The 15,686-nt window shown below is 40.5% G+C and overlaps 1 protein-coding gene across 1 annotated transcript in view; it reads left to right on the top strand.

The window, feature by feature from the left end:
• Positions 1-15,686, top strand: part of MDN1 (midasin AAA ATPase 1) — a 3,484,183-nt gene that overhangs the window by 137,381 nt on the left and 3,331,116 nt on the right. Inside the window, exon 6 of the mRNA XM_044071809.1 lies at positions 3,526-3,729. Within this exon, the coding sequence (XP_043927744.1) occupies positions 3,526-3,729 (204 nt within the window). The remainder of the gene's footprint in view (positions 1-3,525; positions 3,730-15,686) is intronic.

Raw genomic sequence — 15,686 nt, 5'->3', positions numbered from 1 at the left:
TTAAACACTATACACCCTTACAAAAAGAAAGCTTGGATTACAATGTCATCCATAGCTTTTCAGTGGATATTAAATAAAATTAAAGCTAGAGATTTAGCCCGGAAGGACTGAAAAAGGAACCCCAACAGTACAGAGCTGCACCAAGCTTTTCTGAGCTTCAGGAAAGAAGCAATTGCAACCTGTGCTGCATATGCCTTTTAGGTTGAACAGAAACTGGAAAGAAACTGGTCTAGACACATTGAGATTTGAAAGAAACCGGAACATGAACTCTTCAGCTACCAAAAATGAACAAATAACATTTAATCACTCCACTTTTTGAATGATAATACTCCCCTTTTCAGTCCACCATAGCTGACATACCTAAAGCCTTTCCCACAATTTATTCCTTCACTGATGAAAAAGAACCACCTTCTCCTGAGCTACACCCTGTAGCCTGTTGTGCAGCAGACTCACTTCTGTGAAATTTCAGTAAAACAGACCCAAGTCCTACTTCTCAAGCTTAACATTTCAGGATCCAAATCCAGCAGTGTTCATTCCACATCTCTAAGGCTTGCAGCTGAATAAAATCTCCTTACTAAATCTTTAACCTCAGTTTCACCTCGTGTACTGTCCCACCAGCATTCAAGCATGCAGTTGTAATCAGTCTACATAAAGTCACTTCTGCTAATGGGCTTGAAAGATTATAGACCTATTTCTATTTTTCCTATTACTAAAATATTTGAAAAACCTTTACAAGCAACAACTTAAGCACATAAGCAGTTATGGCCTGTTATGTGATACACAGCATAGCTTTCGCAATGCCTTAAAGTACCTTTACTGTCCTGGTAATGGTCACTGATGCCATTTATTACAATCTGAATAAGGGCGTATTACTGCAGATCTCCTTTACATGACTAAGGCTTTTGAAACGGTCATGCATACCCTTCTCAGCAACTCAAGACTCAACTTTGGAGGTAACAGTATGTGCTGGTTTTGCTGCAATGTGAAAGACTGGACCTTCTGAGTCCATAGTAATGTCTCATCCTCTGCTGTGGGTAAACTTAATACAAGTGTTACCACAGCAGTCTGTGCTAGGTCCTCTTCTGTTTTATCTCTTTGTTAATGATCTTGCCATGTGTGATACCGTGCCCTGGCCCAGCAATCAAGGAGCCTCTGTCCTTCTCACTAACACCAGTGAGGGGCGTCCATATAGGGAAAGGATAATAATACACACACAGTAAAGTACAATTTCCCTTAAGAGCACAGAGATCAGTCAGTCTGGGGCTGGTTTCTACCTTTCTCTCCAGGTCCCCAATAAGACTCCCCACTGGCATAGCTATAGGGTCCAGATCTCAGCTTAGTGGACAAGCTAAAACCTCCAGCACCCTCTCTGTCCAAGCAGTGCTTCATGTCCCTATCCAAGTAGCATGCATGCACACACACACACACACACACACACACACACACACACACACACACACACACACACACACACACACACACACACACACACACACACTTTGAGATAAGAGTTGTATACAACCACACAGACACTCCTGGGGAAGGCTGACACAGGTTCTCCAGCTTTGCCCCCTTTTCTGCCCAGTCAAAAAGGTATTACCAGCTGCCACCACCCACTAATATCAGCTACTCAAAGACTCTTCTGAAAGGGTGTCCAATTACTGTGCAGTATTATTATCCAAATGTTAAGTGTGACTGAACATTCAAGGCAGTGACTTGGTACAGTATCACTATATACATGCTATGTACTCTAGAGCTTAACTTAACTCTACATAAAATAGCCACAGTTGAAAGGTTTAAGAATATTTAATAATAAATAATAAAAACACAAAATAATACATCTTACTACACAGTGCTAGTCAAGAGTTCAGAGATCACAGAGAAGTACTTAAAATAATACAGTAGCAAAAGTTCTGACATTAAACTAATCTAATCTTCCTATTTCCTAGCTATATCTAAGAGAAAACAGTTCTAAATAACTTGCATCTAGAGCAAAGCAGTTCTGGTGGTGTGGTGATGGATGTTCTCAAGTCAAAATGCTCTGAGCTGTCTGATTCTCTCTCTAAATTGATAGCACAGAGCTGCTTCACATGATGTCATTCTTCACACTTCTGTGTTCCCAGGCTAAAAAACTACATTTACATTCTTTACACCTGGTCAGAAACCAGAGCAATAAAGGACATTTATACATGCAAATTCTAGCCATTAACTCTGGTCTTAAAACAATAGGCAGGATGGCCTCCCTCTAGACATATCGGCTCTGAAATTTGACATCAGACTGTCATAAAATGCTTGACTTAGCTTTCTTACAGCAGAGTACACTGTTACATTTTTTGCAGTTCAATATCCAATGCAGTCTTTTCACAGTTGAGAACAAGCCTGTGGCTTACATTGGTATTTACAAATGACAGAATTATCTACAAAATTGTATCTTGGTAGTCTGGCAGCCTTCACCCATCTTCACACCATAGAATCACCAAATCTTAAATTAATAATGTATGTAGATGATATGCTGCCCCTGAAATCTAGTGCTAGCCACTGTGACATGCAAACCAAGTTACAGGATAGGTTTACTCAGTTATGTACCTAGTCCACTACTAATGAACTAGTAAATTAGAATGATGGAGTTATTTGGAGAAAATGTACCTCACAAATAAAGGGGCAGTGTAATGTAGAGGGTAAGAGTTATGTCTAATGTAACCATAAAATTAGATTGTAGTATGTTGACATGGGAATAATCTTTGGATGGTTGACAGTAATTGCAATATGACTGTCGTGGTCTCATTAGTCACAAGACAATAAAACAACTACTAGATTCTGTGTCATTTTGTCCCATACTTCTGGTTGAGTTGTAGAATACTCTTCTCTCAGGTAAATCTCACAGCTGATGCCTGTAAGCATATTTTTTGGGGTATCACCAGTTCATCTCTAGGGTGTTAGAAGAAAGCAGAACACTTACAAACTCACATGGAGATTATGCAAGCTCTGCACAGAAGACATCGCAGCTGGGAACTGAACTGTATTGTTTTGGGGCAACATTGCTATAGCACACTAACAACTGTTCTTCTCTGCTCCATCTCTTCCACCTTCATCTAAAAAGTCTAAAAACCCTATAAAAGGTACAGCACTGTGAGGGATGGTGGAAGGTTTTACTGACCATCACTGCTGTAATACTTATCTGTAGGCCTTTCTTGTTTTTAGTACCATGTTCCCAAGTGTACTTATTTAGAATATTTTTAGTACAAATTCCTTTGCTCCAGTTTTCTTACCTTCTTATTTTAGGTGAGGAATGTGGACACCTGCTTCTGCCTGCTGTGGTGGTCTGGTGAGCAGTGTATAAATCAGGTTTCATTCTAATTTCGGAAATGAATACCAAGTACACTGGCTGTAAAATGGGTTGTGGAGAATTGGCATTTTCAGTAGTTGTGATGAAAGGCAGTATTTCAGATCTCGTTTCTTTAAAGGTGTACTATTTCATGCGGACAGCATCATCTGAGGCACTAACTGTTTTTTTTCTCCCTGCAGAGTAACCGTCTTGTACTTGTGGAATCCACATGCCAAGTTCTTCAGCAGCTTGCTATGGCTGTAGCATCTCAGAAGGCTATATTGCTAGAAGGACCAATAGGGTGTGGAAAGACTGCTTTGATTGAATATTTAGCTGCCCGCACTAGTAGAGTAAAACCTCCACATATTCTGAAAGTGCAGCTGGGAGACCAAACTGACAGTAAGGTAAGAACAGTGTGAAAATGTCTTATTTGAGTAGTTCATGCACTGACCTGGCTGGTTTTGATGAAGGACAATATTAGCACTTGATACTTTATGGAGCAGAAATTTGTCATGGAACCTCTGTTAATTTTTTGTATGTTTTGACTTTTGTAGGTTTTTGCCTGTACAATGTTGCTAGCATTTCATAATCTACTTATCTAGGTATTTGCTACATTTCTGATATCTTTCCTTATGCAAGAAGGGTTCTTTACAATTCTCCATTTTTTCTGCCCGGATATATGGCTTTTTTGTAACATGACCTTACCTTTGTTATTACCTAGGACCAGACTACACCATTTAAATATATCAAAAGGATTTAGCCAGTCATCTGGGAATAGGACAGAAGGCAGCATTTGCTCCTTTTTTATCATTGTATGGAGTGAGATTTCATGAGTAGAAAATCCCCAGGCTGTGCATAGATTTAGTCCTTTCAGGTATGGATGCTTTGGCCATATAATCTGACCCTTTTCCCTTAAGGAGAGAGAGCTCATTAGTATCTTTGTAAATGCCAGTAGGATCTGAAACGCCGCAAGTTTTTTTTTCTTAAATGAAAAGTCTTTCTAACATGATTAGGTGGATTTCTCATCTGTCCTAGAGTATGTCACAGAAACTGAAGCTTGTTTGTCCTTGAGCTTCTTAGCTAGGCAAGCTTTTGCTAATTAACTGACAGGATGCCACTTTTCAATAATTTTGGTTGCACAAAAGTGTGTGGGGGTGGAGGTAGTGGATGCAGTTCTGTAATTTCTGTGGCTGCTTGATGCACTGGCTTGCAGAGCATGTTTCTTTCAAAAAGTATATTTTTAACGTCTAGAGTTTTCTAAGCAACTGATTTTAAATGACTACTTTTGAGAGGAGGTGCATGTATCTTTGGAGTAGAGGTTACTGGTAGACCTGGTATGTGCATGCAGAGCTGACTGCTTTTGTGTAAAGAATAAGTACGCTATCTGTAGTGTAAGGACATATTTTAATTTTGTGTAATGTATATACTGTATGCTGTGTTTTCTATGATAAAAAGTGGACAACTCACTGCAGGTGTGATGCTCCTGATCAGTAGTGCAACGTAAGTGTTTGTCATTTGTAGGCAAATACAGATGCAACATTGTCTTCAAATTTTTTTTTTTCTTTTTTTTGATTTTTAATTTTTAGCTTGAATTCTGCATGAGTAGGTTTATCCAGTCCATGGTCCAGTTATCTTTTTGTTCACCAGTAGACTGTTTTCATATTTGTTTCCTCTGAAGGGGCGCAAGGAACTTTGTGTCTGTGCATCTGCCTATTTGTCTCCACTTCCCCCTGAATTTGTTTTCTACATCGCCCATGTCATGTTTCCCATTTTTCATACTAACTGCTAGAGTAAGTACAAGTGAGTGCAGTCATAATGGCTTGTAGCATTGTTTATTTAAAGAACTGCATCCTCAATGAATAATTTTAATAAGAAAGGGTGAGCAAGTTCATGCAAGTGCAAATATCTTGAAAGCAGGAGCCAAAGATGGCATGTATTTGTGCCACTGTTTGTTAGCTGAATATTTGCAGTTTCATTGCATTAGTCAAATCTGAGTGGTAGAACTTTAAGCACTTTACAAATTGAACTGATGACTGTAAGTTATTTAATGCAAAACAAGTAATTCAATACTTGTAGCCTGCTAATATAACATACATCACATACATCGTGCTTAAATCCCATGTCTAAGCCCAATGCAGAAAAAGTTGAGCATATTTAACAAAACATACAAACCTTACCTAATGAAAGTTAAACTCCTAGTCCACTGACTTTGACCATATGACCTGAAACCCTAGAATAGAACCCTGATCTGATATCCAAATTTATATCCAACAACATTCAAGAAAATTAAGATATCTGTATGGTTGCAAAACGGCCCAAGAAACCCTCTCAAACCAGTGCCCAAACATAATACCAACATTCTGGTGACGGAGACACCTCAACTTCAAACTTCCATACTCCAGGTAAAGAGTATCCATCCACAGGGACTTAAGCAGACCTCAAATCAGTTGAGTTATAAGGCAACTGTTATATTGCAGCATTTAATAGCTTTTTTACCTTTACTCTATGCTAGAAACAACATCCAGAAATCTTGCTCCCTACATCTGTTGCAAGCTATCTGTGCCAAAACGTCAGTGGCCCAAGTAGAGACAAAATGAGACTTAAAATGTTTCTGTTAAGTTGCATCTTAATGAGCAGTCTGGTGCTGTAGACCGTGACTTAGTGGATATGTCCAAAACCTGTGCAGCTCATTGTAAGCAGAGTGGGTATATCTGGAGTTGGCAAGTTAAAGCTTTGACAAAAATATAGTGGTGAGTTGCTCATGGAGGAAATGTAGAAAGAACTAGTTCAGCTTTAGAAATTATGTGGTGCATTTTGTTGCTTTCAAGAATTCTGAGAATAGTATAAATGTATACCTTACAATGGAAAGAGGGTTGCTTAACTCATTGCTTCCTACTTGAGTATATAGTAGTTAAGAAAAAGAGTTCCTGTGTATCCATTAAGTGTATACTTGTCTGTCCAGAAGACTTTCCTATACTCCTGAAATGAGTACACTTGTCACTGTTTTCAAAGTCTTATTTCTGAAATCCAGGTAAAGGTACATTTATTAAAAATAATGCAGCAAGGTGGCATCTGCAAGCTGACATAATTTGCTAAGCATGACCGTGAAATGGTCAACATGGGATGTGCTGAACTGGAATTATTAATGAATGTTTACAAAAAGCTAGGAAAAATAAGATGCATTTCCATGTTTACATGAATAATACAAAAGAGTGTATACTTTATACGGTGTTTGGTGTATTAAAGCAGCGCTGCTATAAGTCAAAAATGACATTAAAACATGGATAATATGAAGACATTTTGGGATAACGGGTCTGTTGGCAAAGAAGTTATAACTATTACTTGAATTTTATAACTGCATTCATTTTATAAAAGCAGTGGGACCTACAGGTAAACAAATGCATCATCTTATACAAAACATTAAGCCATACAGTGTTACTACTGATATTTGCCATTTACTGCAAATGATTTTGTAGATTAATATTTTGATATATTGTGAAATTGTTACATGAATAATTTGCATAGGTTTGGCAATATCACAAAACAGCAGTATGTCATCACCTCTAGCCATACATCATTGAAAAGCTCTTGAGCAGGTGATTCCCTTACTGAAACCTTGGCTCTCTATTTTGCATATTTAGAGAGTGAAACTTTTGTTTGACCAGAACACTAGTAGTTTTAGCAAACAAAATTCTGTTTTTCTTTCATAAATTGGCGGTGTAAAATCAGCCTCTATAGATACATTTGATACTAGCAACAGTGTTTTGCCCATTGTCTACCAAAGAGATACCATATTGTGCATTTTTTGTGTCACACCATTTATCAGATATTCTAAATCTAATGAAATGTGTTTTCAGTAGAGGGTTTCGCAGAAAAGCTCTCTGGATGCTAGTGGTTTCTTGCCTTAGACGATCTCTGAAAGCAGAAGTATTAAATTAGTAGCCATTTGCTGTTCAGGATTAGATGAGTTAAGTGATTGAGATTTCGTCCTTGCCTGTAAACTAAGTAGAGGAGGTTACTGTTCGTTCAAACCAGGCGCCACCAATGACTTCAGGCCCATTTCATCCTTCCTCCTCATGATAGAATCCTTGAAAAGCTTGTGTACAGACAGTTAGCTGCCTCGGTTTGTTTAAAAAAAAAGCATGCCTAAATAAATAATATATATGTAGTTATGTATGCGCATTGTTCTCCCCACATCAATATCGTATCACTTGTTTGGAAAATGTTGGTTAGGTAAATTTGCAGACGGTTCTAAAATTGAAGTCTTAAAACATTATTTGGGCAAACTGTATGACTGTGCATATAATGACGGAGTATTCATTTACATTTAAAGTGATAAGAAAACCCAGCATATCCCCATAGTTCAGATTATAGCAACTTGCGTCTCGCTTTGCATCATGGACAGTAGGTGATATAAAGAGTGAGAAGCATATTGCATGCAATAACCTTAAAAGGTCTCAAGTACACTGTGCAATTAAGAGTATTATCTTATTTCTGTGCAATAACTGCTGATGCTAAAACAGCATCCTATCCAATAACTAACAGCTGTGAATTTTTTGTGCAATAAATATAGGGTTTCCTTAAACTAGTGCTAGCAGAATCCTGTGCAATAAAAAGTAGCTGTGGAATTCTGTGCAATAAATACCATGCCTCTTTAGCTTAGTAAATATCTGATATGTAAAACAGTAAATATTATGTAGCAGGAATGTCTAAATGTAGTAATGTGAATTGTTGTATCTGTTAGATGTTTGCACATATAGCCTGCAGTAACGTAATTTTGTTAAGTTGCACTTGTGGAGTCTGAATGATAATAGTTTACTTTGACTTTGTAGAGAATTTTTAAAACCTGGCAAATCATTACACTCCCAAAATACATGTTCCCAGTTACCTCTTTCTTCCCCATCACACTTCCAGCATTTGCTATCTCCCTGGGGAAAAATTCTGTGAAGTTTGATTAGGGGATACAAATACCTATGCAAACACAGCTAAAATCTTAAACCTTTTGGACTTTGTTACATAACTGGGAGCCATACATATGTCCTCCCATTGTTCTCTTATAAATTGCTTTTCCAGTCTCTCTGCCCAGTTTTTTCTAACCTTCTTTGATTATAGTGATTATGCAATATTTTATATACCTCAATAATTGGCCTTTTCACCAGCAACTCTGTTCATGATTCAACTAAAAACCCCATCAGAACAGATCTGTCACTTAAGATTCCCTTGCCTCTTTCTGTTTGCCTATACTCTATCAATCCCTGGTGGGGAAGGCAGTCTCAAAGCATGCAGTGTAAATGTCTTGGCCTCATCCCACTTTGTTACCTTTTCCTCTCTAGTTGTATGCTCACAATCCTTTGATTTCTTTGTCAGTTTTCTCCAGTAAATTCCACCCCCCTCTTGCTTGTTTTCTGTACCCCGACTTGCAGTCATCCCTATTAGCATCTCCTTTCTACAGTCTTGTATTGGCTTAGTTCTTAGAATACTTTCTGCTACTTTATCAACGTAATATTCTCTATGCTGATTATTCTCCTTAAGGATCTGCATCCAAAATCCCACTCTAGTTCTTAAACCCCTCCAACCCCCACTTTATCATCCCTTTACATTTTGAATTTATAATCTTAAGCTTGTGTTATGTATCGGAGCCTTAACCTTGTACTTTAACATATACCTTTAAATTGGGTAATCTTAAACCACCTTGTTGTATTATCCCACTTAACTCTTGCCCTTCCCTCAGATAAATTTCTTCAACTCTCATATTACTTGTCCACAACTTCTGTGATTCATTAAAAAAAAAAAAAAGTGTGCCTGACCGCCATATATGCAGTGAAAGGAACTAAAACATATTTGCTGCTTGGATCTTACTACACGTTTCCATAAACAAGAGCTTCTAGTTTTTCAGTTTTTCCTATTATCTTTTGTTTAATCTTTTCCACATATCCTTAGCTGCCACAACAGAAGTCATTTTAATCCATGTTTTTCAGTACTTCATCATGTGTCCCCAAAAAAATGGGTATTACTGAACCAGTCATTGTGTAAGTACATAATGTACAGCTGTAGCTTTTCTTTTATCTTTAATTTTATATCCTATCCTGAAAAGGCTTAAAACTGTCTCAATGTTCCACAATACTGATGACCTTTTCTGGATTTATCACGTACAAAATACTATTTCCAAATAAAAAAATGAACTGGTAGGCAGTCGTGGCATAAAGTCAGACTTGACTTTTTATTTTTATATATATATATATATATATATATATATATATATATATATATATATATATATATATATATATATATATACATACATACATACATACATGGAGTTTGACTTTACGCCACGACTGCCTACCAGTTAATTTTATTTTTTGCTCAAGTTTGGTGTTTTGAACTGGTTGCTCTTTCTTTTACTACATTTCCAAATAAAGCCAACTTTTCTGTGTTACCGTACCAATTATAGCCTTGCATTTCTGAACCCTTTGTTTTCTTTGCCAGTGTCTTTAATTAATAAGCTAATAAAGGGGAAAGAGGACAATCCTGCTTGGTTCCTCTTTTCAAACAGCGTATCAGAGGAATCTCACACTTTAATTCTTGCCCCTGGTCAATCATATATTCTGCTAAGTAACTTTATTGCATCAAGGTATGCAAATGTTTCAATTGACCTACTCATAAAATCCCAACGTGTTCTGAATGCTTTCTCTACATCAAGACCCACCAACAGTGGTATTTTCATTGTATTCTGCTTCGTTCTGGGTTGTCGTTCGTTTAATGTCAAATATTTGCCTCCCCTTCACAAAACCACGTTGATCCAGATCTAGCAATTTTGGCAGCACCTTTACTATTCTTTTTAGCTAATCCAGACCTACACTTTGTAGTCATGGTTTAAAATTGAAATGGGTCTGTATGACACTGGTTATCATGGGTCTTTACTGTCTTGGTAGTACAGCCACCACAGCTTTCTTCCAAGATGTTGGTGCTTCACTTCATAGGTTCATAGGTAGATACTAGGTTATCTGCCCTAGGGCATTTATAAGCCTAGCCAGAGTGTATTTGGCCCAGAGTGTATTTGGCTTCCGCTTCCCTATTATATTAGCCTACTGTGCCTCTGTAAAGTAGGTCACAGAAGGTACCCTTTTAAGATTAGTTTACTGTGCCTCTGTCTAGCAGGGACACAGGAGAGATCCCAGGGGTGAATTTGCTATTTCCCATCCACGCGTCCAGATTTCGCTTGAAGAGGGTCAGCGAGGGGCTATGTCTAATATGAATTGGGATTCTATTCCAGAGTGAGGGGAGCTTCTGGGAAATTAATCTGTCCCTCCAGCATGTCCTATTTATTTTTGTGTTGAGGTTTAGGTCCCTGGAGCATGTAGCTCTAAGGGACTTGGATTTTTTGAGGTGGAGCATGTCCATTAATTCTGGGTTTGACATGGCTTTGTACGTCAGGCATAGATCGCCTCTGAGTAGGTGGTAAGCAACTGAGTAGAGCTGGAGTTTCTTTAGTCGAGCTGCATAGGACATGTGTTTGTAGCCCATGATCCTCTTGGTGAGGTACTTTTGGGGTCTCTTCAGTTGCTGCAGGTGTCGGGTAAGGTACATCCCAAAAGGGGCATTGTATTCAATTATGGGCCTGATGAGTAGAGGGGCACAATGACCTCTCTTGATCTAGATGCGAACCCTTTCGTGATAAGGTGGGCTATATAGAAGATTTTTCTAACCACTTTGGCAATGTGATTATCAAAGGAGAGATTACTATCTACGTTGGTCCCCAAATCTCTAATTACTACTTTCGTACTTATTGGATTACCACCTATGTGGTAATTTGTGGGCACCTTGTTTTTCCCAAAGGGGATGACTATGCACTTTTTAGCATTTAGCTTGAGGCCGTGGTTCTGGCACCAAGCATCCATCTCTGTGAGACCCTTTTGGAGGATGCTTGTGTAAGCTGGAGATTGGATTATGGCCTCCAGTTTGCAGTCATCTGCGAACTTTGTCAGCCATAATCTCCCGTGTTAGCCTGAAACTCAGAGAAGTATATACCGAACAAGAGAGGTCCCAGAACTGAACCCTGTGGGACGCCACTTGTAACTGGTTTGGATTTGGACATGGCACCTGCGATTCTGACCATGTGGGTTCTATCTCTGAGCCAGTTTGCAACCCATCTTGTGATATAGGGGTTGATATTTAAGCTGGTAAGCTTATTTATGATGCCCGAGTGGGGTATTGTGTCAAAGGCTTTTGCAAGGTCCAGGTAGGCTGTGTGGACTACCTTGCCCTCATCTATGGCTTTGGTAACTGTTTCAAAGAAATCAACTAGGTTTAAGAGGCAAGATCTGCCCTTAAAGCCGAATTGGGTAGGGTCCAGTGTCTGGAGGCTCCCAATGTCTTTGTTTGAGTTCCATGATAATACGCTCCATAGCTTTACAGACCAGACTAGTCAGGCTTATGGGGCGATAGATGTTCATCGTGCATACAGCTGCAGTCATAACAGATGGGTTCTCCTGCCGTCAGGCGGGTCCTCTGTCGGCCGAATTCCAAAGTCTAGGTCCGGCATCTGTTGTCGTCGCTTCTTCCCTGACGTCAGTGCAACAGGGGTATAAAGGAACCAGCCGACGCCATTTTCTTCAGTCTTTCTTGCCGCGCGGTGCCCGAAGCAGAAGCAGTTCGCAAGTGCCGGTCGGCCAGCTCCTGAGATTATGAAAATTTTGGAAACCAAAGTCTTCTTGAAGGCTAAGTACCGTTGGGGAAACTTTTCTTGCCTCAGACCGATGTCAGACAAAGTTAATAATTGTATTTCTTGTGGGAAGCAAATACCGCATAAGGATTTCCATTCCCTCTGTATACCTTGTTTAGGCCCAGACCACGACGTCTCGGTCTGTCGCTTTTGTGCTACATTCAACAAACGCACCATTAAGCGTCGGGCGGAGTTCGCCCAGCATTATTTTGGGAAAGCATTTAACTATATTATGTCGTCTGATACCCCGACTCCAGTTTTGTCTAAAAAACGCAAAGATAAGGACAGACACACGAGGTCCGTGGCCTCTACCGACACCACGCCAAAGCCGACTACACGTGGTCCGGTTCTCAGCGAGGCGCCTACGCAGCCCCTGACTACCGACGACACTTCTTTGGCGGTGTCTCCTGTGCCTGTGGTCGCAGGCTCCTCGGCCCACACCCCGACTACAGATACGGAAGCCACTCTTGGCATTGAAACTCAGAATGTGGATAGGTCCACCTCCACTCAAGGTGTCTTCAGACCTTCCTCTTCTTTCTCCATCAAGGCTTTCACCAAGTCTAAAGCAACCATGCACTCTAAGAGACAAGCTACATGGGGCCCATCTCCAGGCCCCATGCCTAAGAAACAGATGCTTAAAATGGCTGAGGATTTAATTACTCTTATCAGAGGTTCTCAGCCCCCACCGGACAAAAGGCCCAGAGTGGAAGAAGATTCCCCCTCCTCTGATCAGGGCTCCATTATTTCAGAGCACTCTGATGATCAGGAACATTCTTACTCCCCTTTTGAAGACTCTGATGCGGAGGAGTCCATCCCTCCTGTATCCCCCCCTGAGGATTACTCATTTGGGGAAACTTTGCATACCTTAAGGGAACACTTCCACTGGGAAGGCCAAGATTATTCAGATTCCAAGAAAAGGCTTAGGGAATTTCTCTTGCTACCTCAGCACAGGCCTCTGGCTATACCTCCTGTCTTGGACATCCTAGATGATGTTTACTCTGAGGCCTGCCTTAACCCGGACTCTCTACCTCCAGCTCCAGTTAAGCCTGACAGGTACTACAGGGTTCCTGACTCACACCAATTTCTATACAAAAGCCATGCTGCTGACCCAGAAACCATCTCACAGGGCCCCAAGGGAGTTAAGGCCTCCACTGCTAAAAATCCATTACCTTCCTATAGAGATTCCAGATCCTTAGAAAGGTGGGGAAAAAAGGTATATACCTCGGCTACCTTAACCATGAGGGCCTTAAACTGTCAGTTCCATATGCTAAAATACCAACAGTTTTTGTTATCACAATTGAAAAGTAAAATGTCACAACCTGAACAACCAGACTTGAAGGAGTTGCAGGATTTGATGCATAGTGCAGAACAAGTGGGTAAGCATACCTTACAATGTGGTTTTGATGCTCTAGAGGCCTCCTGTAGAGCTGCTGTTACAGGATCAGTCATACGTAGGCATGCCTGGCTCAAGGAACAAGCCTTGCCTGATCATGTCAAAGCTAAATTACTAGACGCCCCTCTTCAAAAGGATGTACTATTTGGTGCTAATACTGAGGAGGTATTAAGGAAAATGGAGGAAAAGGCTAAATCAATGCAAACTGTGAAAGAATTTCTACAGGTACAACCCCCACGTTTTAGTAGAAATTGGCCTTCCAAAAACTGGTCCTTTCCTACCACGGGCAGACCCTAAAGAGGCAGATACAGGCGCCCGAGGGGCAGAGGACAATCCCAAGGATCGTTTAGAGGCAGACAATGGCAAGCTCCTACACAAAGAGGTGGTGAGGATAACTCGCAATCCTTCAGAAAGCAAACCCAATGACTTTCCCCTTTGCATGCCAAGCAAGTCTCAAATGGCAGCCCCCTTAGGAGGAAAGCTGGCATTATTTTCAAAAAATTGGCATATTGTCACAAAGGACAAATGGATCCTGGACATTATAAACAGAGGCTACAAATTCCATTTTCACACCCTTCCAAAAGTGAGAGGCATGCCAAACCTGCCACACAATCAAAGGGCAGAGGCACAAAGGCAAATTACAGATCTCATAAACATGAAAGCTATTCAAGAGGTACCTACGCACGAACAAGGTCAATGTTTTTATTCCAGGCTATTTCTGGTACCAAGGAAGGGAAAAGATTGGAGACCTATTTTGGACCTATCCATCCTAAATGCATTTCTACTCGTACCAAAATTCAAGATGCTCACTCTACAGCAACTTCTTCCCATGCTGGGCAAGGAGTCTTGGCTGGTAACATTGGACCTCAAGGAGGCATACCTGCATGTCCCAATCAGACAAAATTGCAGAAGGTACCTCAGATTTCTTGCAGGTTCAACCCATTATCAATTCTCTGCATTGGCCTTTGGCTTATCTACTGCGCCCAGAGTATTCATGAAATGCCTGGCATCAGTAATTGCCTACTGCAGACTTCAAGGGATACAAATATACCCCTATTTGGATGACTGCCTGATCCAAGTGGACAGCAAGCACATTCTTCTGAAACATCTGGCTTATGTAATAATGTTGTTGAACTCTCTGGGATACACAGTCAACAAAAAGAAATCAAGGCTAATACCCTCTCGGAAGATAATTTTCCTGGGTGCCAATTTGGACACAAACACCCAGATGGCCTACCTCACGCCAGAGAAGCAGGGGCAACTAATTCAATACTTCAGAGCACTAGCAAATTGCACCAGGCTGACTGCAAGGAAAATCCTGCAGGCTCTGGGATTCATGGCATCTTGCATCTTACTAATCCCATGTGCAAAGCTGCATATGAGGAAACTTCAATGGTACCTGAAAAACATATGGTCTCAACACAGCCACAGTTTGGAAACAGTAATACCACTAATTCCATGTCTGCAAAAGGAATTTCTGTGGTGGGCTCAAGCATGTCAAACAAACAGGTCTTCCATTCAGCAAGCCTCAAGCAAATCAAGTCATCACAACAGACGCCTTGGACTACGCCTGGGGGGGCGCACATGACAGATCGGTGCATTCAGGGCAAATGGTCCCAAAAAGAAAAGCACCTGCACATCAATCAAAAGGAAATGCTAGCAGTAATAAATGCTATTATAGCTTTCAAGGACCTTCTACAACCAGGTCAACTATTGATAAGAACGGACAACACCACAGTTATGTGGTACATAAACCAGGCAAGGAAAACATGCTGGCAGACAACCTAAGCAGGAATATGAGAGATCCACACGAATGGAAATTGCATCCAAAAGTTTTTACAGAAATCCAAGAATAGGGAAGGCCAGACATAGATCTCTTTGCCTCCCACAAAAATCACCAATTGACAAAATTCTGCTCAAGGATTTTCCATCCAAAGGCCTGGAGAGTGGATGCTCTCTTTCAGTTGGACATCAATGACAGTTTATGCCTTCCCACCTCTTCCTCTGCTGCCCAAAGTTCTATTGAAAACCAGAGCAGGCAGACCAAAGATGATTCTCATTGCTCCGGACTGGCCAAGGCAACACTGGTACCCATTCCTGAGGAGCCTGACTCATTCCCCACCATGGACCCTGCCTCTAATGCCTCTTCTGACTCAGCACAGCTTCAAAACTCTTCACAGCCAGCTAAAAACACTCAATCTAGCCGCATGGAAGATTCCTTAGCATCACAACAGGCCCTACTC

The sequence above is a fragment of the Protopterus annectens genome, chromosome 1.part0 (assembly GCF_019279795.1).
Source record: "Protopterus annectens isolate FY-2018-M chromosome 1.part0, PAN1.0, whole genome shotgun sequence".
Lineage (NCBI taxonomy): Eukaryota > Metazoa > Chordata > Ceratodontiformes > Protopteridae > Protopterus > Protopterus annectens.
This window is presented reverse-complemented; position numbering and strand designations above follow the sequence as displayed.